This window comes from Adiantum capillus-veneris, chromosome 2 (genome assembly GCF_014529385.1).
Source record: "Adiantum capillus-veneris isolate H3 chromosome 2, ASM1452938v2, whole genome shotgun sequence".
NCBI classification, from domain to species: domain Eukaryota; kingdom Viridiplantae; phylum Streptophyta; class Polypodiopsida; order Polypodiales; family Pteridaceae; genus Adiantum; species Adiantum capillus-veneris.
The window spans coordinates 14674944-14697380 of NC_140932.1; the positions used below are offsets into that span (position 1 = coordinate 14674944).

The 22437-nt window shown below is 38.4% G+C and overlaps 1 protein-coding gene across 12 annotated transcripts; it reads right to left on the reverse strand.

Moving 5' to 3' along the window:
- Positions 1 to 2476: 2476 nt before the first annotated feature.
- Positions 2477 to 14999, reverse strand: LOC147462403 (uncharacterized). 12 transcript variants are annotated; one of them, XM_086483838.1, is made up of 5 exons: positions 14733 to 14993; positions 14487 to 14632; positions 14110 to 14215; positions 12666 to 12763; positions 11623 to 11895 (listed from the first exon to the last, which is right to left on the reverse strand). In XM_086483838.1, exons 1-2 carry the CDS (start codon positions 14911 to 14913, stop codon positions 14541 to 14543), a joined length of 273 nt encoding a protein of 90 aa, XP_086339964.1. In that variant the 5' UTR covers positions 14914 to 14993; the 3' UTR covers positions 11623 to 11895; positions 12666 to 12763; positions 14110 to 14215; positions 14487 to 14540. The 12 variants fall into 12 exon arrangements, 11 of the variants coding, with proteins under 11 accessions (XP_086340013.1, XP_086339987.1, XP_086339964.1 ...); XM_086483837.1 differs by lacking the exon at positions 11623 to 11895 and adding an exon at positions 12196 to 12564; XM_086483861.1 differs by lacking the exons at positions 11623 to 11895; positions 12666 to 12763 and adding an exon at positions 2504 to 3433.
- Positions 15000 to 22437: the final 7438 nt, after the last annotated feature.

Below are 22437 nucleotides of genomic sequence, written 5' to 3' on the forward strand. Positions count from 1 at the left end.
GAAAATATTCTTGTAGGTCACGGCTATACTCATCAGCAACAGCGAAGATCTTCCCATCTACTTTAAGTAGCAAGGGACCTTTGGGTCTTCCCTCTATAATCTCAAAAGGTGCTTTTCTCATTGTAGTATGGACAATATTATTGTACGCATACTCTACATTGTGAGCGTTGATCTACTTCTTAGTAGATCGACCATTGTACCGAAGAGAAATTCAATCTTGTGCCTAGATTTTCAAAGAGACCTTTCCAAAAATTACTAGTCATTCTAGGAGCTCTATTTGACACGATGGATGTTGGCAATCCATGGTGTTTAAAAATCTGAGATATGAAGAGGGTTGCCATTTGGTGTGCCTTAATAGTCTTTTCGATAAGATTAAAGTGTGCTTGCTTTTTCCCAATCATAGGAGAGAGGTGATCCTTTGCAATGAGCATCCTCTTTTGTAGCTTCGATGGTGGAAGCTCTAGGAGTCTCACTGCAGGCATTTCTCTTGTGGCAAGAACAATAGCCTTGTCCTTGCTCCTCACACTTAAAACACTTATGGTCCTTGTGAAAAGCTTCAAGATCTTCAGGAGAGTGTTTGTTTTTACCTTTGTAAATTCCCTTCTCCTTGGAACGATTGTTATTGTTGTTGTTATTGGAATTGCCTTGGAAAGAATTTTGGGCATTGGTTTTCCCCTTTGCATCACTTTTGTCTTTTTTTTCCACGGGCTTGAATTTCTGTCTAGCCCCTTGTTGGAAATTGATGCAGGAAGCAACCATGGTGTGGTGGATTACTTCCGTGATAGAACCAGGCCATTGGGAGTTGACATACTCGGCCATTTCTTCAGATAATCCCACACAAAGTTGTTGCTTATGCTCCGCAAAGTCTATCTTTTGGAAGACAGTAGCCTTGAGATGTAAATCCCAAAACTTGTCCACATACTTGTGAATAGACTCATGGGAGAGAAGCTTCAAATTGTACCATACGATAACTACTTTGTTCTTTGCATCGCTTGCAAGGAATTGCTTCATGATGGAAACTTATAGAGTTTTCCATGCTTTTGGGGCTTTGTTGTTGCCACAAAGGCTAGCCTACCATTGTCGAGCCGCTTTTTGGGAGTGCATAGCTACATGGTGTAGCTTGGAGGACTCCGTGAAGCCCTCCTCTCCAAAGGCAGCATCAAATTGGTGGATAAAGGCCAATACTTAGGTGGCACCAAAGGTGCCATCATAGGTGAGAAAAGAGATACTCTTTCCTCCCTCTTTGAAATTCTTGAGCTTTTGTGACCTTCGCCATGCACGGTATGATTTGCGATGTCCTCTCCTCTTGTATTCTCTAGGAGAATAGCCATAGCTTTCGTCGAAAGAGGAGGAAGGTGAAGAAGAAGGAGAAGAGGGTGACTTCTTTCTTGACCTTTTCTTCCTTTGTTTCCTCTCTTCCCTTTTGGAGTGATGAGGAGAAGGATTGTGTGTTGACTGTTTTCTCCTGGGAGGAGTTGGTGATCATCTAGACCACCGTCTTCGTGGAGCCAGCTCTTCAAAGAAATTTAGGGATTCATTACTTTCTTGTTCTTTGGATTCCTCCTCTCATACGGGAGAGAAACTTCTTTTGGGGGTCTCATCAAGCGGCCTCCTAAGCTCTCTCTCTCTTGGAAAGAAAGGGAAATCCCATAAGCGCGAAGTTGTTGAGTAGCTTCGGCTTGCAAAGCAGGGTTGCCCATAGCTTGCTGCAACCTAGTAACAAGATAATTGACAAACATGGGGCATCATCATTCGGACCTTCACGTGCAAAATCAAAGTTATCAATGTTCATTCTACTCTCTTGGTTATTGTGAGCCATGCTAATTATACTTATGTGTTTACTTAGTGTATTCTTTAATAATTTAAAACCTTAGTTGCTACTCCTCTTAAGCTTTGAAAATCAGCACTTAAGTATCTACACCCACGGCTCGAATTGGTTAATTATAGAGAGTAGTGGAGTGGGTCTAATATTGCAGAATTTCCAAGGGTTATCTCCTTTCAGACTTCTTATGGCTCAATAATGGTAAAGCCGTCGGCAAGTCTCAAAAGACCCTATTATTAAGACCAAAGCTCCCAAGGTGTGCATTATATCCCACATAGTGGGCTCAACAAAATCGATAATAGATCCTAGTCCCACTTACCCTAATATAATTAACAAAATTAGCCATTAATAGACTACTTAAGGATCTCTCTTCTTAAGCAAGAAAAGAGAAACCAAATTCTCTGATACCAATGTAATGGATTTGGCCTATGAACTTTGAGAATAGCGGAATTAACAGAATTAGAGTGAGCATTTTTGTGAGATTACTTTGAGAACATAGAGGGTGAACTTAATTGATGGTAGCAACATTATAAACATAGTACTAAATTAACTTGGCATGAACAATACTTTTGCAAGAGAGAGTATTAGAGAACATGACAATAGTTGAGGACCGGATTTACTTGGAGCTGGTCCCCTCTCCAAAAGGCGTTTGTATTATAGATTCTCCTATGACTTGGTACAATACAATCTTTGTGTTACTTGTGACCTAGGTGATGCAATGAAGATGTAAAGATTCATGCATCACAAGCATAACATAAACTTTGCAAAAAGCATTAACTATCCCAAGCCTCAGTCCCAAGGCCTCAAACACCTTCGAGGGTGGAGAGAGCTAGCGGGGAATGAGGGTAGGGAAGAGGATGAAGAATCATTCATAGGAGAAATAAATATTTCCTCACTTATCATCACTCTTCTTGCTTAGCATAGCATAATAGCATAGTAATGAAGATGAATAAGATGGCAAGCTTAAGCATTGAAGCATGGCTCTTGGTTGGATTTGCATTCCATAGCCAAGAGTGTTGGTGTAGGCTCTCAACTTCTCAACAATCTTGGAGAAGGAAATGGAGCTCTTGCACTTTGCACTTCACACCATGAGAGAGAGAGTGTGGATGAGATCCTTGTACATGAGCTTGTGTCCTTGTTGTTTGATGAATGCTTTATCTTTTTTGATTGCCCTTGTCTTCATGAGAAGATTGTGGTTGCTTGGTGGTAGATGTAGGGCTTGGTTGATGAGATTTCCAATGACTCTAACTTTCATTGTGACTCCATTTTTGTCTTTTAAAGTGGCCTCTCTATGTACTGAATAGAAATCATCAACTCAAGAGATCTCTAAAATTCTGTTCCCCAAGGAGGTAGTCTGAAGAAAGTATCCAACTATAGACATCTTGCCCTTCAATCACCTCCCACTACTGCTGATGCATTGTCCATAGCTCTTTAGGGAACATTGTGGCCTTCGCTTTAGTTCCATCGACGGATTGCAATTTTTTGATGTAAACATTGGGCGGTATTTTTGCTAGCTCGTCTTTCGAAATGTGGGCTTTCTTGTTGGAGGGGATGTCAACCACTTTAAAGGTTGCAGCTTCCCACTACTTCAATGGTCTTCTTTGGGGCATTCTGGCATCAAGAAACCAACTGATCAAAGAGTCATAAAAAAAGTTAAAAAAATGCAAACTTGACCATAAACTAAAGAATGAGCATAACTTGATCAAAACAAGTTCAAACTTGACCAAACTTCACTAGTGCATCTAGGACAACTACAAGCACGATCTCATGAGGTACATGGATCGCAATCCATGTTGGAACACCTTTGGGACTTTTGATGAGACCATCTGATTAAGCATGTTATGGGGATGCTATGGTTCAAATATTTTGAATTTGGATCACTGGTTAGAGATTTATGCCATTTCTTAGAAATTTTCCATAAACTTAGAGAAACGTGGCACTTTGGCTAGGGTTTTGAAATTCAAATGGCTTGAAACTTTAGGGTTAGGCTTTTCTTGACAATTGGAACTTGATAGCATGATTTTAATTGGAATTTTTTAAAAAAGGTACATGGATCATGATCCATGTTTGGTAGCCTTTTAAGGTGAAATAGTGGACATGTTCCTATAGCCTATCCTAATACACTGGTGAAATCTTCTCAAATTTGGACAATTTTTCCCAAGTTCTTTCAATCCCCAGTTTATAGTCCAATTTGGTCTGACTTTGCCATATTTGGTTTTGGATGGCAACTTTGATCCCTCCTGGTGATCATTCTATTTGAGAAATTTCCCTTGTGATGATTGAGAGTTGGAGAAGGGTCTCAATCCCAGCTGTCTGTCGGTTTTTACCCAATTTGGAGCTTGATTGGATCTCCCAAGCCATTTGGTAGATTTGACCCACTTTTCAAGCAAGTTTTCCTTTCATTGAGATACTTTAAGCTCCCTAACTCTTCTTGACACCGGTACTTTGCTCAAGACAACAATTTCTATAATTGCACTTTGCAACCGTTGATCTTGACAATTCACGCACTTTAAAAGATCAAACACTAAAATTTTGCCATATTTCACAATCATTGATCTATATACACAATTTGCATTCATTTCCTGACGATTCTGCTTTAGGGGGACATGGATCGCAAAAAATGTGGACCAGATAGCTTGAGCATGCCCATAAGCTACCCCCAAATTTTTGTCCAAAATGACCATTTGGGGATTGACTTTCCAATTTTGCTTGATTTTTGGTGGTCCCAAGGTCCATTTTTCTCCCAACTTGCAGGGCATACTCCCCAAGGCAAGATGAAAATATTTGGACCAAATTTGTCATGTTTTGACATAGTGGGGGACATGGATCACGATCCATGTTCAATAACATTTGACATCTGTGATTGCTACAGCTTAAAGGTGCTTTCAAAGGCAATATCTGGCACCACTTATTTCTAAATTGTGAGGTGGGGGGACATGGATCACGATCCATGTTCCACCCCTTCTCGCAATTGTGATTGCATGGCCAGATTTTTTCTAAGTGAAGGGAGCATGCTCATATTTTTTTTTTGAATTTGGAGTGCATTCGCCTATCCAAATTCCCTTTGACAGTTTGCCCAAATCCTGTCTTTGATTTGATTGATACACTTCCTATGTGAAAACTGTTTATTGTTTTGACAATCCATAAGTTTCTAGCACTGAAGAGGATCATATTTGTCCAATCCTGTGAAGGGTGGGTGTCTCGTGTGGCTGTAGCAAGCAGAAATTTGATGGACTGCTCTAGGTAAAAAAAGCTCTCTAGCTCTCTCTCTCTCTCTCTCTGATGCAAAATGAGATCTACTTTGCCCATTTCGTCTATATATGCATGGCTTACCCTGAATGTGAAGTGCATATTTATCTTGACTGGCCACATTTCTCATGACATACCGCCTGTGGCTCATCATTTAAACACGTGGTCATTAACTGCTCTTGATTTCGCAATTCTGATCCGTTGTGAGCTGGCCAAAATTTGGAAATGTGCCAAATCCTTCCATACTTGACATGCTCGAAGCTCTTGCTTTGTAGATTTGGCATTTTCTTTCAGAACTTGAATCCAACTCTCTTGGCTTTGTTTATTAATTTTTATCCTTATTAGATTAAAAAAGAAGGAAAATTAATGAAAATTACTATTCTTGGCAAAAAATTAGCCAAAATTATTCCTCACACTCGTATGTACATACTCTCATTGTCTTGTCCCAAACTTACAATTGTTCCTTTGTTAGCTGCCCGTAGCTCAATCTTTGTTGGTTCTATTATGGAGTTTGATAGTTTGAGGTATGTAGAATACCACATTTCATTTACACGCACTGTAGTATCCACAAGTACTCTTTCTGTTGTTCCATCGGCAAGTTGGACATTGATGCATACATCTATACCTCCAAGATAACTCTTCTCGATTGTGACTACTTCGATAGGAGGAGATGGTGTTTGTATTTGCCAAATTGAAGCGATATTTTGTCGTTCTTTACACTTTAGAATCCGCAATTTTGCTTCCTCCCTTGCTCGGTCTTGAATGGCTTGAGCTTTCTAATTCCTTTCCTTTGTGTCATGAATCTTATCTAACATGTTAGCAGTGAGAGGTAGGTGGTATTTATCTTGATCTACAACCATTGATCCAGTCAGGAATCTCGTCTCCCTCTAATGTGGCAAGTTGTACAACAATGCTAGGTGATATTGTCGTTGATCACTGTAAATTTTTAGATTTTAATTCAGACAAAAACTGACCCCGCTAGTCCTTCTGGAAGATTCAATGTAAATTAAATTATTAGGAAAAATTGAAGGGTTGCAGTAATCATTTAAGCATAGACTTTATTAAAGACCTCCCAGATATTTACAAGATATTTACCAATTAAGTAAAAATAGGTCAAAATATAGCAGAATTGATATTTTAAAAGCTGGCAGGTAATGGGAGGGTCATCAATGACCTGCCAGGGACTTATTTAGCAGCAAGGGGTGCCATCTGGAGCTGTAGGGCTGCTTGAGCTGCAAGCAACTTCTTTTTCCAGCGTGTGAAGAGATTGTGAGTGCCAGAAAACTATAAGTAGGACCCCTTGCTTTTCAAATTGACAGACTCGGAGCCTTGACACACTCTCTCTCATCTAGAGAGACTGCTACGCAGAAATCACTAGAGATCAAGCTCTAGTTGATTAAATTAAACGGTAATTAGCCTAATCCTTCTTAATTAGCAAAGCTAGGTTAGCCTATTTTCTTAATAAATTAAAGATTAATCCTATGTATACTAAAAAATCCTCTCTTAATTAAATATTCTCTGCTGATTGTTGTAATTAAGCTTGGGGATATTAAGCTAATTAATAATTATATCATATTAGGATTGAAATTATCCAAATTAACCATAAATTAATGCGAAATATATTAATTAAGTTTAAATTAAGTAGAGATAATTTTCAGAGCTGCATTAGACTGTCATTAAGCTAGGAAAATTATCTTACAATTTTTTGAGTAATTTTCATAATTAATTAAGTAGAATTACACTGTTTTTTAAAGAAAAATGAAGGAGAAAATAATCAAATTGATTCAAAATGATTTGAGTTATTATCAGAGGTTAATTACATGTTAGGTTCCGTGATAATTATGTTAAGCTCAGATAATTAATTTACCTAATTACTTTAGCAGAATTACTCTGTTTTTAGGACCAATTAAAAGGGGGAAATTCACAAATTGATTCAAAATTCTTTGAGTTATTTATCAGCAGTTAATTACATGTTAGGAAACCTATGATAATTATGTCAAGCTTAGATAATTAATTTACCTAATTACTTTAGAAGAATTACTCTGTTTTTAGGACAAATTAAAATGGAGAAATTAACAAATTGATTCAAAATGATTTGAGTTATTTATCAGAGGCTAATTACATGTTAGGAAACCCGTGATAGTCATGTCAAGCTCAGATAATTAATTTACCTAATTATTTTAGCAGAATTACTCCATTTTTAGGACAAATTAAAAGGGGGAAATTAGCAAACTGATTCAAAATGCTTTGAGTTATTTATCAGAGGTTATCTATATGTTAGAAAACTCGTGATAATTATGTTAACCTTAGATAATTAATTTACCTAATTACTTTAGCAGAAGTACTCTATTTTTAGGACCAATTAAAAGGGGGAAATTAGCAAATTGATTCAAAATTCTTTGAGTTATTTATCAGAGGTTAATTACATGTTAGGGAACCCATAATTATTATGTTAAGCTCAGACAACTATTTTACCTAATTACTTTAGCAGAATTACTCTGTTTTTAGGACAAATTAAAAGGGGAAAATTAGCAAATTGATTCAAAATGCTTTGAGTTATTTATCAAAGGTTAACTACATGTTAGGAAACCTATGATAATTATGTTAAGATAAGAAAATTAATTTACCTTATTACTTTAGTAAAATTACTCTGTTTTGTGGATAAATTAAAAGGGGGAAATTAGCAAATTGATTCTAAATACCTTGATTTATTTATTAAAGGTTAATCACACCTTAGGGAACCAATGATAATTATGTTATGCTCAGAAAGTTAGTTTACCTAATTATCGAATTAAAATTACATTATTTTTAGGGGAAAATAGTAAATTAATCCAAAAACCTTTGATATGATTATCAAAGGTAGAACACACCTTGAGGAGTCCGTGATAAATACCCCAACCACAGATAAATAGTTTAAATATTTATCTTCAATAAAAGTAGCCAATTTTGCATATAAAATAGAGAAAGGAAATTAGTAAATGAATTTATCTAATTACCAAATAAATACCTGAGGCCTAAAGTCACTATTGAAGGGTGGGAAAATTACCTCAGCATAAATAGTTGGTATAACGAATTACTATCAACAAAATTTTACCTAAATTAGACCATAAGTATAAGAGGGAAAGGTTATAAATCAAATTTATGAAAATTCCTAAAGATAGAACATATCCAATTACAAATTAGGATGAGTAATCCATTAGCTGATAGAAATTTATAATTTAATAAGGCTAAAATGGAATATAGACTAAGGATAAACCTAATTAAAGGGCTTCCCTGATTAAATGGTAATTATGGGAAATTACTTATAGTATAAAGAAGTTACAAGAGGAATATCTCATCCAATTAACTATCAAGGATACCTACTTATTCCAAAAATCCTTATTTTTGGGTAAAAAGGAAGAAAAGAGATTATTCAATTAAACCTCTAATCAATTAAGTCTTTTTATAAAGCTATCGATATAGCTCCAAAGAGAACCCGAGGAAATCCTCTTACTGAGGAAGAAGATATCAGCAACAAAAGAAATAAAGCCACTAATGACCATGAGGCTGGGCCTAGTGATAGGCCGACGGAGGAAAGTCTGCAGGCTCCAGCGCAGCAGCACATGGGCGAGCAGTCCCAGGTGGATTTCTATTTTGTTCAATTAAATCTTTTAAAGTTCATTTTTAAGTTAGCATTGCATACGTAAGGAGTGAGTAAGAATAAGAAAAGGAATAGTTGACCAAAAACGGAGGGTAACTTCCCACGTGCATTGTTTATAATGTAGGAAAGAATTGTTTGGGTTAAAATTGGTTGAACTAGGAAAGATATGATTGATCATCCTTAAGACAACTTGTCTCAAGACACCTCTGACTCCTTAATATATTTGATGATAATGATTGGCTTTCCAGCCACGGATAAGTCGGTTACTCCCATGAACGTTGAGTTTCTACTCCGTGTTATGTCTTGATGTTTCTACATCAGTTAGGATACTGTTTTTATCCTAGGGGAGCCGCCCGGTTGTATGGGCAACTGGTTTGGTGTATGGGCACCCGGAACTTTGAGTGGGGGTTTATCCACTCCGTATTGTGAATAAGGAATGGGTGCCATTTTGTTTTCACCCTTAGGTGGTCTTGAGACAAGAAGAGTACTGGTCATGGTTATTATGGACAATGTTTTGATTGACAGTACCTTGTCTTGAGTTTAAAGATGTCTGTTTGCTAAAAGAATGTTTTCAATACTGTTTTAATAAAATCCTATTATGAAGGATAAAAGGAATCATTATTTTAATTATGATAAGAATGTGGTAGTAATTAAATAACAAAAAAATCATGTGTGAGTGTGGGGTGGTAAGTGGGGGTTGACTAAGGTTGTCAATCATGGACGGGTGGACCTGATTAGTCAGGTAACTATCCATCCCTGCGCACTAAAACGTTTAGAAAACTTCTTCACTTGGAAGAGGAGTCCACCAGCGGCTGTGCCCTCACATCTGTTAGGGGGAAAAAAGAGTTGGTTGAGGATACCTTAGCCCAATTGTGGCAGTTATAGGGTTGAAATAGTTTTTTTAGACTTTTAATACATTGTCCCGTTTCCACTGCGAGATAGGACTAGGTCTTCTTCTAAGGCTATAGACCCAAGCCATTGTCAATGGTAAAGGTCTATTCCTTGGATTTTTCTTGTTTGGAGACTCTGATTTTTATCAGACCTAGAGACCTGTCAAGGATCCCATCTCGATCTTGGTATTGGCGGGTTGGGGACCTCACAATCACAGATGGGCCATTACCTCACTTTTTTAATTTCTTGGAGTGTTGCTTTAAGAAATAGACTAATACATAGTCTCCCTTTTGAAACTCCTTATTGATGGTTATAAAATTCTTTCATTTGTTGTTTTTGTGCATAGATTGTTGCAAAGCTTCTAGATGCAATTTGTTTAGCCTGGCTAGTTATTCAAGTCTGCCCGACAACTCATGTCCAGTCCATCCTACGTCTTTGCGACTTGTAGTGCAAGAATAAAGAATTCTAAGGGCAGTATGGCATTGATCCCAAACACCAAATTGAAGGGTGTTGTATTCTGTCATTTTGTATGCTACCATATATGCCCATAGAGCTGAGTGTAATTCTTGGTCCCAATCGGCTCTTGATTTATTTAGAATTTTGGTGAGCACAGCACATATAATTTTTCTTATGCTCTCTGCTTGCCCGTTTGCTTGAGGGTGATATGGAGCTCACTTTGAATGTAGCACCAAAAATTTTCACAATAGATTCATGACCATATCGTTTATGAAGTGAGTCCCTCGATCACTCACTATCTCTATCGGAAGCTCATATCAAGTGAAAATGTTATCGTACAAGAAATGCGCTATTGTTCTGGCATCATTCTTTTGTTTCTACCCATTTGGTCAAATAATATGTAGCTACTATGATGTATTGATCATGCATTCGATAGGCCGGTGGCGAGATAGGTCCAACAAAGTGTATCCCCCATTTGGAAAAATCCCCGGCACCCATCATTGGTGTTAATGACATTTCATCGCATTGCAAAGATACTTTTGTACATTGGCAATCATCACATTGTTTTACTTATTACTCTACATCCATGTACAGAGTTGGCCACTAGATCCTTGCAAAAAGTGTTGCTTTTTTAGTTTTGTCTGCCAAAAAGTGACCCCCTGCTGGTCCTGCATGTGCTTCCTCAAGTATTGGAATGTATTCATTTTTTGTGGCATAGATTTGCAAGTTGTTATCGATCCCTTTCCAATAAAGGTGATTTTCAATGATTACATAGTGCTCATGTCTACTGGCAAGGCCCCTTTCTCTAGGTAATCCATGATGTATTTACCCCACTATTCTGAATAGCGTAGCATGTTCAGTTGGCTTTGAATTGCACAAGTATCACATGAACTAACATAGTCATGCATATAAGGCCGATACACCCCAAGTTGCATCAACCTCTGGAATGTTTTGCATCTTTGTATTGTGAATCCCCATCAGTTGTATGTGAGCTTGCCTCAAGTACAATTCTTTCTTGGATGGCTATGTACATAGCCTAAGTATTCCATTGTTTCCTTGTTTATATAGCAGTCCTGCTATTAGCACAAGCGAGTGTTTTTGCTCAATGATTGGCTGCCTTTCAATTTGTAGAACCAATGGTGAGAAATGGAATCACATGTTTGTTCCTCCTTGGAATAGTTTGTATGTTAAATAGATATGAATCTGGTAGGTCATTGCTAACTCTGAGAGGTGCTTCCTCATGGATAAACCAAGATAAATGGTCCACCCTCTGATGAGTAGTCCCTTTCTTGACTATGTGAAATCAAACTCTAGAAATATAATAAACAATCAAATTCCCTATATTGGGCAACTTAAGATCAAACTGTTGCAAGAGATCATCACAGGACTCATCACCAAGTATATTTCACCACCGTCAAACCAAAAGTGTTTATCATCAATAAGCACTTTCAAGGACCTAACCTTTGTTTTTACTCTTTTTGGTTGCTCAACTTTCCACTCATAGAAACCAGCGGAGACAAATGTCTCTAAAGTAGCATTTTAGTTTTGCAACACAATGTAGAAGTTAGTGCAAAATCTTGTTTCACATGGTAGCTTCAACATTGTAGACATACGTTACTGATACATGTCGAGAACACGATGTCTCTTCAAAATAAACTTCACAACCTTGCTTGATTTGTCTATAATGCTTTTGAACTAGTAAATGTCATTTTTTGTACCAATCCTACAACACAAGATTCAGGCTATGCGCACTACAACCAAATGTGCGCAAGCTAGGTAAGCGCTCCTCCAACAGACAACCAACTGCTCTGTACTTTTTTGTATTGTTCTTGATCACCTGTACTACATTGAACACATATTTAAGAATTTTGGGAAAAATGCACAATTTTGGGACAAATCTTTGTGAACCAAGCTTTTGAGTGAAGGTTACAACGTACTAGGTTGCACTCTTATCAGCTATTAGTGTGAAGTTCTAGAGTGAATTTGCATTGTGTTGGGCTGCATTGTTGTCAAACATTAGTGTCGATCAATTTCTGGAGCAGATGTTGCATTATTGTCAACGATTGGGTGTCAAGTTCTACTAAGACTCAAAGAAGTTGCATCGTGGTATTGTTGAAGAGTGTACAGATAACTTGTTAAAAAATTGATGTTTAAATTGGGATAAAAAATATACAAAGAACTTGGGAAACCTTGATGCCTAACCTAGCTTTGCCTTGCTCTAGAAGTAGAAGTAGATTTTGAAGAAACTGAGGGCAGCCTTGAATGGTGGGGGCTACAATGTTCAATGCCACTTCTTTGGAAGCCTGAATTAGTTGTCTTACAAAACTCAATTTTGGAATGTGGTAGTTCGAGATAGAGAAATAATTTCTATTTTATGTCGCACAATGAAAGAATATGGATTTTTTTATTTTTAGGGCCCAAGGAATGATTTTTTTTACAAGCACAAATGCCAAAACTTGATTTTACTCAAGCTGAAAGCTAAAACTTGAGTTGGCTAGAACACTCACTACAACAATAAACAACCCAAAAACAAAAAGTAAGTTGCATGTACAAATTGACAAGAGGTTGCAGACACTTGTATGTAGGAAAGAGCGTACTTTCTCTCACCCTTTTCTATATTAGGAGCTTGTTGGGAGAGGCCACATATTGGCAATTGATCCTCCATCAACTATGTAACCCAATAGTGCCTACTTAGTTATGTGATTCTGCCCACACAAAAATTAAAACCAAAAAATTTACATCAATACCGTGCTCACAAAAAGCCAGGGTCTCTAGTTACAACCAACTGTGACATATCAAATTCCAAACAAAATGAGCGAATACAAAACAAGACCAAAAAATCACCAAGAGGATGCCTCCGAATCCACCATACTGCCACCCCGACATAGGGGCATTCTCAAGATAAATACACCAATGGATACCATAGATCCCCGACATTACCAAACATCATACCGAGAAAAGAGAAAAGTCCGTAGTAGAGCGGAGTCCAGAGCCTCCATCACCTTGCAATAGTAATCCAAAGAAGAGTTCAAGCAAGACACCAAAAAAGGCACATGAGTGGCCACCACAGGATGGAACCTCCAAGCATGTTCAAGATGGACCTACACGGAGCCACCATGCTGCCAAAGAATGCCACCCTTTAGCAGCATGCCGCAGCAGAGCCGATGCTAACGACAATGCTCACCACATCTGCTGGCGAAGGGATCATGACGTCAAAGGTGGGCCAAGAACCATACATTTCGCCAGCGACGGCTACGACGACATAACCAATCGCTCCACCATTAGCAATTGTTTCCCTAGGCATGAACCAAAAATGAAAATAGCTGTCATTGATGCTCTTTGCAAAGCAAGGAGAAGTGGTTTCCACTTGTTCCAAAAAACAAGGAGCCGACAAAGGAAGAAAGGAGACAGAGAGTGTGGAGCCGATTGATCGCTCACCCCTACGACCACTACCCTCCAGAGGCTGGTCCCCCATCTACCTTCTTCAACAAGAAAGATTTGAACCTCAACTTGCTGCAGTGCTAGCTTTAAGCCTCACCGCTCCCTAGCCTTGCTTGCTCTGCAGGGAATCAATGATTCTTGCTCCATCAAACCCTAAAACAACTTAAATTCATGTTGAGCTAAAACTTTTTTTGATCAATTCTCACACATAACAAAGCTCAAGCTATAATTCAAGCCATAAAGAACCACCTAGAGCCTACAAGGCTTGAGCTCTAGTTTGATCCTTGACGTACCACCTAGAGCTTGCAAGGCTCGAGCTCTAGTTCGTATTATTCATGAACTAATTCCATCAAGGTTAACAACAACATTAGAAACCTCGTCAAATTGAGGCCAAGTTTAGATGAGACACTGGAAGATCTTTTAGATCTACTATGGACCGTGGCACATTTATTGGGCAAAAAACAAGGCGTATGTTTTTGGACGCACCAAGAGCTAGGCGACAGCCCTCCGGTCATATGCTATGTTCACAAGATGCAAAAGCAAAACATTAAGCTAATTTAATGCTCAAGCTGGCAACCAATTGGAATTGGAGGAGTTGTTGATGCTTTACCTTGCACTATCATCATCCGTGTTCAACTGTGGTTTCGTAAATCGAGTTGCAAAGAGATCGGCAATGCATCTTTACTGAGGGGCGCTACATCCGAGCTCGTTTGAACCTAGCAATAACAACAACGTCAGTTTTAAAATGTAATAGAGGTCCGTCAAATTTGAATTTGCTCTGTCAACAAATTACAAAACGACATTAGTTTTAAAATTCAAAACTAAGGCGACTAACGATCGAGAAGACAACACAAGATGATTGCCAAAGCTCGACAGCGTTTTAGCCTCTGTCATGAGCTGTAGTAGGAGCCTCTTACTCTATCACAAACTACAGCAAGAGCCGCTTGCTCTATCATGAATTGCAGTAGTAGCCAAAGGTTGACTTGCCTCTATCATGAACTACCATGAATTGCAGCAAGAACCAAGGTCGTCTGCCTCCTGTCAAAATCTGCAACAGTTGGAGCAGAAGGGCATCTTGGCTCTATCACAAACTGCAGCAGGAGCCGAAGGTAGGAACGAAGGTTGCCTTGCCTCTGTCATGAGCTGTAGTAAGAGCCTCTTACTTTGTCACAAACTACAGCAAGAGCCGCTTGCCCTATCATGAACTGCAGTAGTAGCCAAAGGTCGACTTACCTCTATCATGAACTACCATGAATTGTAGCAAGAACCAAGGTCGTCTGCCTCCTGTCAAAAACTGCAACAGCTGGAGCTGAATGGCGTCTTGCCCTCTATCACAAACTGCAGCAGGAGCCGAAAGTCGCCTTGCCTTGCGACATGAAGTAAAAGCATAAATGCAACTCGCTTCTTCTCCCATGCAGAACCCGGTTTGTTGTTGATGCCGCTTCGTAAGTATCTTTGTAACATTTGTGAGCCTCGCCTTTGCAAGGAGCTTTGCATTATCTCTTTTGTGAGCATATCTATATCTTCTGCAGATTGTGCTCCTACCTACAAGTGACATGTGTGGCGTGTAGGACCAACACCTCCCTTGCAATTGTCATTCAAAATCACCATGTCCTGCAAAGGTATTAGCACTTGTCACTATCTTTACTCAAGATGCCACACTCTAATTTTTTGCTCTCTTATTACACTTGCTCAAAGAGCCTAGCCAAGCTTGGCCAAGAGCAAAGCTTGTCCCAGTTCCTAGTCATATTTCATGCTTAACTGAAGGTGCACAAAAGCATGATGTGACCAGGGACTAAGTTGTTGCTAAGTTTTATATAAATGTCTTGTTACAAGATTTTGCATATCACTCTCTCTCTCTCTCTCTCTCTCTCTCTCTCTCTCTCTCTCTCTCTGCGTGTGCCTCAAGCTTATGAGATTCTTGAAACCTCAAAAGTTATAGACTTTGATCCTAGAGTCTCTAGCTTACGAGGCTCGAACTTAAGTTTGAGCCTAATAACCTAGAGACTCAAATTTCAAACCTCATGTGAGCTAGACATTGTAGCAAGCTTCTTTCTAGCTAGAAAGCATTTGCAAACGTCTATAGCTCATGAGGCTCAAGCTTAAGACTGAGATCCTCTTGAGACAAAAAATCTTGAAACACTCACAAGATTAAATCCTCAAAAATGACAATCTCTTGTTCGAATATCTAGCTCATGAGGCTTGAACCTAAGTTCGAGCCTCTATGACCTAGAGACTCAATTTTCAAGCTTATGAGGTAGAGATCACTACAAGTTTTAGAAGAACATTGTTAAAAAACTCACAAGATTAAAGCCTTATTAACTGAGAATCTCACATTTACCTCATGAGGTTCGAACTTAAGTTTGAGCCTCTATGACCTAGACTCAATTTTCAAGCCTAATGAGCTAGAGATCACTACACGTTTTAGAAGAACAATGTTGAAAAACTCACAAGCTTAAAGTCTTATAAGTGACGATCTCACATCTACCTCATGAGGCTTGAACTTATGTTCGAGCCTCTATGACCTAGAGACTCAATTTTCAACCTAATGAGCTATAGATCGCTACAAGTTTTAGACAAAGACCGTTGAAAAACTCACAAGCTTAAAGCCTCATAAGAAAAAATCTCTTCTTTGAACATCTAGCTCATGAGACTCAAACTTAAGTTTGAGCCTCTATGACCTAGATACTTGATTTACAAGCCTTACAAGCTAGATATGACTAAAACTTTTAGATGTTTTCTCACTCCAAGGTGCAAATAAGCTCCACACATTCAAGTTTTTTTAGTTTTCTTGTTCCCATTGGAAGTAAAAAAAAGCATCCATGGTCATCCCGATTGCTCAATGAGAAAAAAAATTTACTCTTGAGCGAGAAAAAATGCCTCTTTCATACCTACAAATATTTCTCATTGAGAAAAAGGGTCTCTTTCACAACTAAAAACATTTTCATAGAAAATTGAGTCTTTAGGTCATGAGGATTCTTTCTAGCTAGAAATCATTTGCAAAATTCTATAGCTCAATCTTAAACTTGAGAGGCTACAATCTTGAAAAACTTTTAATCTTGAAGTCTCATGAGATATAGTCTCTACTCCTAGAGTCTTTGGCATATGAGGCTCGAACTTAAGTTCGAGCCTCATTACCTAGAGACTCAACTTTCAAGATTCATGAGCCACAAATTCTAGGAGGATTCTTTCTAGATAGAAAGAATTTGAAAAATTCTTTACCTCATTAGGCTTGAGAGGAAGCTTGAGAGCCTCTTGAGACAAATACTTTTGAAAAACTCATAAGGTTGGAGTCTCATAAGCTACATTATCTGCTCCTAGAGTCTTTGGCTCATGAGGCTCAAGCCTCATAAGCTTGAAGTATCATAATCTAGACATATCAAGCTCATAAGCTTGAATCCTAGTATGTTATAAGTCTCTATCTCATAAGCTAGAATATGCGCTCTCAGAGTCTCTAGCTCATGAGGCTTGCACTTAAATTTGAGCCTCATGACTTGGAGAATCATTTTACATGTCTCATAAGCTAGAGATCCTACAAATATTTTTTCTAGATAGAAACCGTTCGTAAAAGTCTCTAACTCATGAGGCTTGAGCTTAAGCTTGAGAGCCTCTTGAGACAAAGACTTTTGACAAAATCTCAAGCTTGAAGTCTCATAAGCTACAATATCTGCTCCTACAGTCTTTGGCTCATGAGGCTCAAACTTAAGCTTGGACCTCATAAGCTAGAACATCAAAAGTTTGAAGTGTCATAAGGTAAATGTCTCTAGCTCATAAACATGAATCCGCATAGGCTACAATGTCTTCTCCTAGAGTATCTAGCTCATGAGGCTCAAAATTAATCTTGAGCTTTATGACCTAGAGACTAGATTTTCAAGACTCATTAGTAGCTAGAGATTTTAGAAGGACTCTTTCTAGCTAGAAATCATTTGAAAAGTCCAAGCTAATGAGCCTTTAGCTGAAAATGTGAGCCTCTTGAAAAATCTTTCTAGTTTAGTCTCTATCTTTTAGGCTCAAACTTAAGTTCGAGCCTCCTGACCTAGACACTCAATTTTCAAGCCTCATGAACATTGTAGTAGAACTCTTTCCAACTAGAAACCATATGGAAGAGTCTCTATCTCACAAGGCTTGATCTGAGTTTTTACCTCATGAGGTGCAAGCTTATGTTTGATATGATCTAAAGATTGAGTTTCTAAGCATCGTGACCATTCTAGTAGGACTCTTCCAAGCTAGAATCCATCCATAGGAGTCCTATGTCATGAGGCTCAAACCTAAGGCTAAAGACCCTTGCAAATTTTTTTCTATTTAATCATGTTCTTGAATCTCTAGTTCATGATGCTTGAACTTAATTTTGAGCCTCATGACCTGGAGACTCAATTTTAAAGCTGAATGAGGAATTTAGTAGGACTCTTTGCAGGTATGAACCACGTGCAAAAGTGTCAATCGTACTAAAACAAGAGCCTCATAACCCAGAGACTCAACTAATGAGCACTTTAGTAGGACTCTTTCTAGCTATGAACTAGGTGTAAAAATGTCAATCATACTAAAATTGAGAGCCTTGTGATCTAGAGACTTTTGAAAAACTCTTTCAAGTCAAAATCCATTCAAAAAAATCTCTAGCTCACAAGTATCTTAAACCTTGTGACCTATATATTCCATTATCCTCATGACAACTCTAGAGGGACTCTTTAGAGCTAGAAACTATCTACAAGAGTGTATATTACACTAAGTGAAAGAGTCTCATGACTTAAAGACTCTTTCTAAACTCTTTCTAATTGAAATAATTTTTTTGAAGTCTCTAGCTTATGAGGCTCAAGTGAGCCTCATGAGCCAGAGACTCAATATTCAAGTCTCATGAGCACTCTAGTAGGACTCTTTATAGCATGAAGCCATATGCAAAAGTCTCTACTTTGCTATGGATCAAACTTTAGGTCAAGTTTCATGAGCTAGAGACTCTTGCAAAACAATTTCTAGTTGAAAGCAATCTTCATGAGTCTTTAGCTCATTAGGCCCTACTTATTTTTTTGAGCCTTATGAGCACTTTGGTAGGACTTTTTCTAGTAGCTAAAAACCATCTTCAAAAGACTCTATCTCACCAGGCTTGAATTTCTGTGAGGTTTGTGACCTGGAGACTCATCAGTCAAGTCTCCGAGATAGAAACTCATGAAAGTTGATCAACTAGAAAAGAGTTTTGCATGTGTCTCTAGTCCCCAAGACATTAGGAAGAGAATGGGATCTAGGAGGGCCTCTTTATTTGACAGTTTAAGGAAGTCAAACCTTTAGTATTAAGAAAGTAATCAAAGGATAGCTTTTGAATTCAAACAGGCAAAACGGCTAGTTTATTTGAATTTAAAGTTTCCCCCCAAAATGGAATTTAAAATCTAGCGGGTAAAACCATATCATGTAGCATATCTATGGAAAGAGCTCAACGTGTAGATTGCAGATCTATGATCTCCGCTCCAATCAAATATCATATATGGGAGTTATGGAAGGCCGAAAATCATAAAATTGTCCACCTCCTTTTTGGGGGGAAAAGTGCACCCTTTGACCACTCTTACACATCTCTTACATATCCACCATTCTTGCACACATGGCATACACCTATTTGTCTAATCACCTCCATAAGATCATGGCAAATAAAGAGGCCCTCTTACACCCCATCCTCTTCCTAATGTCTACAGTGAGGCTTATGAGGCATATACACTTGGATATATCGGAAGAGATTTTCAATGGTGTAGACATCTATGATACCATGAAGCTTTGTCTTAAACACAAGATGTTCTACTTGTTCAACATAGTAAAGCCAATTGTGAGATCTTATCTATTGCTCATTCTCTCCATAAGAGAGAGTTTCTATCTTTGTGAATAAAGAGATGTTGTCTACCCTCACATAATAAAGAATTTGCATGGGCATACTTGACTTTTCAAAGATTATGTAATCAATCAAGGGAAGAGCTAGAAAACTTTGTGAGAAAAACAATAATTTCACATTCTGAGGAGAACAATAATTACATGGCTATTTGGATGGATATATGCATTTAAAAATGAGGGGAACAAACCTTTTACTTTCTGAGGGGAACAATAGCTACATGGCTATTTGGATGGATATATGAAAGTACAAGCAAGGATTACTTGCAATATTGTAGTAAATGAAGCCACTTGCAATAGACAAATAGAGTTTATACAAGAGGAAGCACAATGTTTAAGGATACCTATGTATAGGGTTAGCCCCTTGATATCGGTGCCAAGCTCACATTTATCACTTGTTGTAAATATGAATTGCCTAAATAAATAAAAGTAATTATTAATATCTCTTTGTTCTTGATTTGTTATCTTGGTGTTTTTGAACGTCATCCTCATTCGAGACGCCCTTGATATGAAAAATTCTTTAGTAAGGGCTTGTGAACAAGTCCATTTTTGTTCCTTACTTGTGATCCCAGTGTTTCTTAACACTATAATCCTTGATGATGATTTTGACTCTAGTATCTATATTTAAATTGTCTTGATTTTGTTGGCATTAAACTGTTTTAATTAGCACAATGTCGGGTGAAAGTGCTATTCATAAAGAGGTAAATACACAAACACAATTATATGGCTTTGTGTTGAGGCCATGTCTATGTGATAAGGTTAAGTTTATGATCCAAGGCTCTAGTCACTAATAAGGACTTGCATGTGTGAGGCAAGTGTGGCTCAAGTTTATGTCCTATATTCAACTTAGTGTCCTAAGTAGGACCAACAAGCAAGGATTGAACATAAGTTTGAGCCTCCCATCCATGTGAAAATGTCTTATTCCTATATGGCACAAAGCAAGACATGCCTGTGCATCTAGAAATACGTACGAGCCGCATGCTCATTTGCTAGTTCATGAGAGGCATGTGAGACATACTAAGTAGCACCACCAACAAGTGAGGAGAAAACTTGAATCTGAGACACATGCATGTGCTAGTGCCTCATTTTCAAATGGCACTAATAATAACTAGCATGTGTGCCTCGAGCTAAGTTTGAGCCTCATACCACGTGCGGTAAGTAATGTGAGGCACTGAGGCTCAACCTTCATCTTAGTATCCTACATAGAAACAAGTAAAACCTCAACTTACGTTTGAGCCTCACATTCATGTGCTAGTGCCTTGAGCTAAGTTTGTGCATGTCCACTTGCTACTTTAAGTGTGGCATGTGAGGCTCAAAGTTAACTTCAATCCTCTTCTTAATATCCCACACAACAACAAAAATAAGATGTGAACTTGAGATTGAGCCCCCTATTCATGAGTTAGTGCCTCATTTCTATACGGCACAAAGGGTGTCATGAGGTAAAACTTAAACAAATTACTCTAATTTTAAGTCTCATTTTAAAAATTGGGACTTGAATAGTTCCTAAAATTCCTAAATATGTCTTATTGGGGACACCTATTTGATGAATTGTCTCTATTATGATATCAGCTATATAGCTCCCCAACTTAATCTCATCCGATTTATCCATTGCTTTAATGAAGCACTCCCCTCGAGGACCAAACAAAATCCCATTAATTAGCGGTCTACACTGGACATTTGACCGTACATCACTGACTATAGTGAATCCTCTTTAATCAATTGATCTCAAGATCAATCTATCAAATTTTTTTTGGATGTCTACAAAGCATTTATCCAAGAACATTGTGCACATTTGATTATATGATGGAGGGTTAAAACCAACACCATACTCACCGATCTTTTTCCATGCATGCTTCCATGGCCCTCATGTGACCATCAACAGAAAACTGCATGTAAAATAGATAGCTTGTGCAAGAGTAGATTGTGCCTCTTCAAGGACAACTTGTCAAAATATCTTCTTAAGACTTACCTGATTCTATGCAATATAAACTAGTACTCAGGAGACCCATCTTGAGTACTAGCTCTCTTTGTGTGTGTAGTGGCCGGCATGAAGGATGCACCACTATTTTTTTTTGCATTGTGTTGAGGCAACACTGCATTGAAACTTTGAGGTCAACCGGCTTGGAGTTGGTATTCAGGGTCGCTCGCATTGGATACACCTCCTAATAACTCTCTCAAGCATTTTGTGGAATTCTCACAACCTACCCCATTACATCTACCTCCATTTTCCCTATTAGATGTTCCATTCCTTGATCCAAGGAAGTGATCCCCAATACAAGGTGCACCTCCTGATTTTTCTTTGCCACATAATTTGCAGCACCAATCTATAAATGATCATATGTTCTTTGCAAGTTGCCACTCACGCCCTGGCACCTTGCCACCAGCCTTGCACTTTCCTTTATTGGAAGCTCCATTTTTTGATCCTTCACCACACTACAAGAGGTACTTAACATTAGCAATGCTCGCAATGCGATGCTCAAAAGTGAAAATCCACGACGATGCTATGAGCGTCACTATGGGTGTCGCCATAGACGTCGCTATTTCCTTTGCTACATAGCGACGCCCATAGCGACGCTCATAGCGATGCCGACAGGGGTAAAAAATAAACCGAGAGCGCCAGAAACTCAGATCTTAGATCTGAGTTTTCGGTGCTCAAGCGAAAGAGGTAACCCACGCTCTCCCTCTCTCTCTCTCTCTCTCTTTCTTCCCCCCCCCCCCCCCCCCCCCCACACACACACACATTGTGTCTTTGAAAGAAAGAAAGAAAGAGAGAGAGAGAGAGAGAGAGAGAGAGAGAGAGAGAGAGAGAGAGAGAGAGCAGATGCATAAACAAAAAACACATAGACACACGCATTGCACAAAGAATGCATACACACACACACATTGAGAGAGGAAGAGAGAGAGAGAGAGAGAGAGAGAGAGAGAGAGAGAGAGAGAGAGAGAGAGAGAGAGAGAGGAGAAAACAAAGAGAAAGAGAAAGAGGGAAAAAGAGAGAGAGAATAAAAAGCCAAAGAGAGAGAGAGGGGGAGAAGATGAAAAGAGAGAGATAAGGGGAGAAAACAAAGAGAGAGAG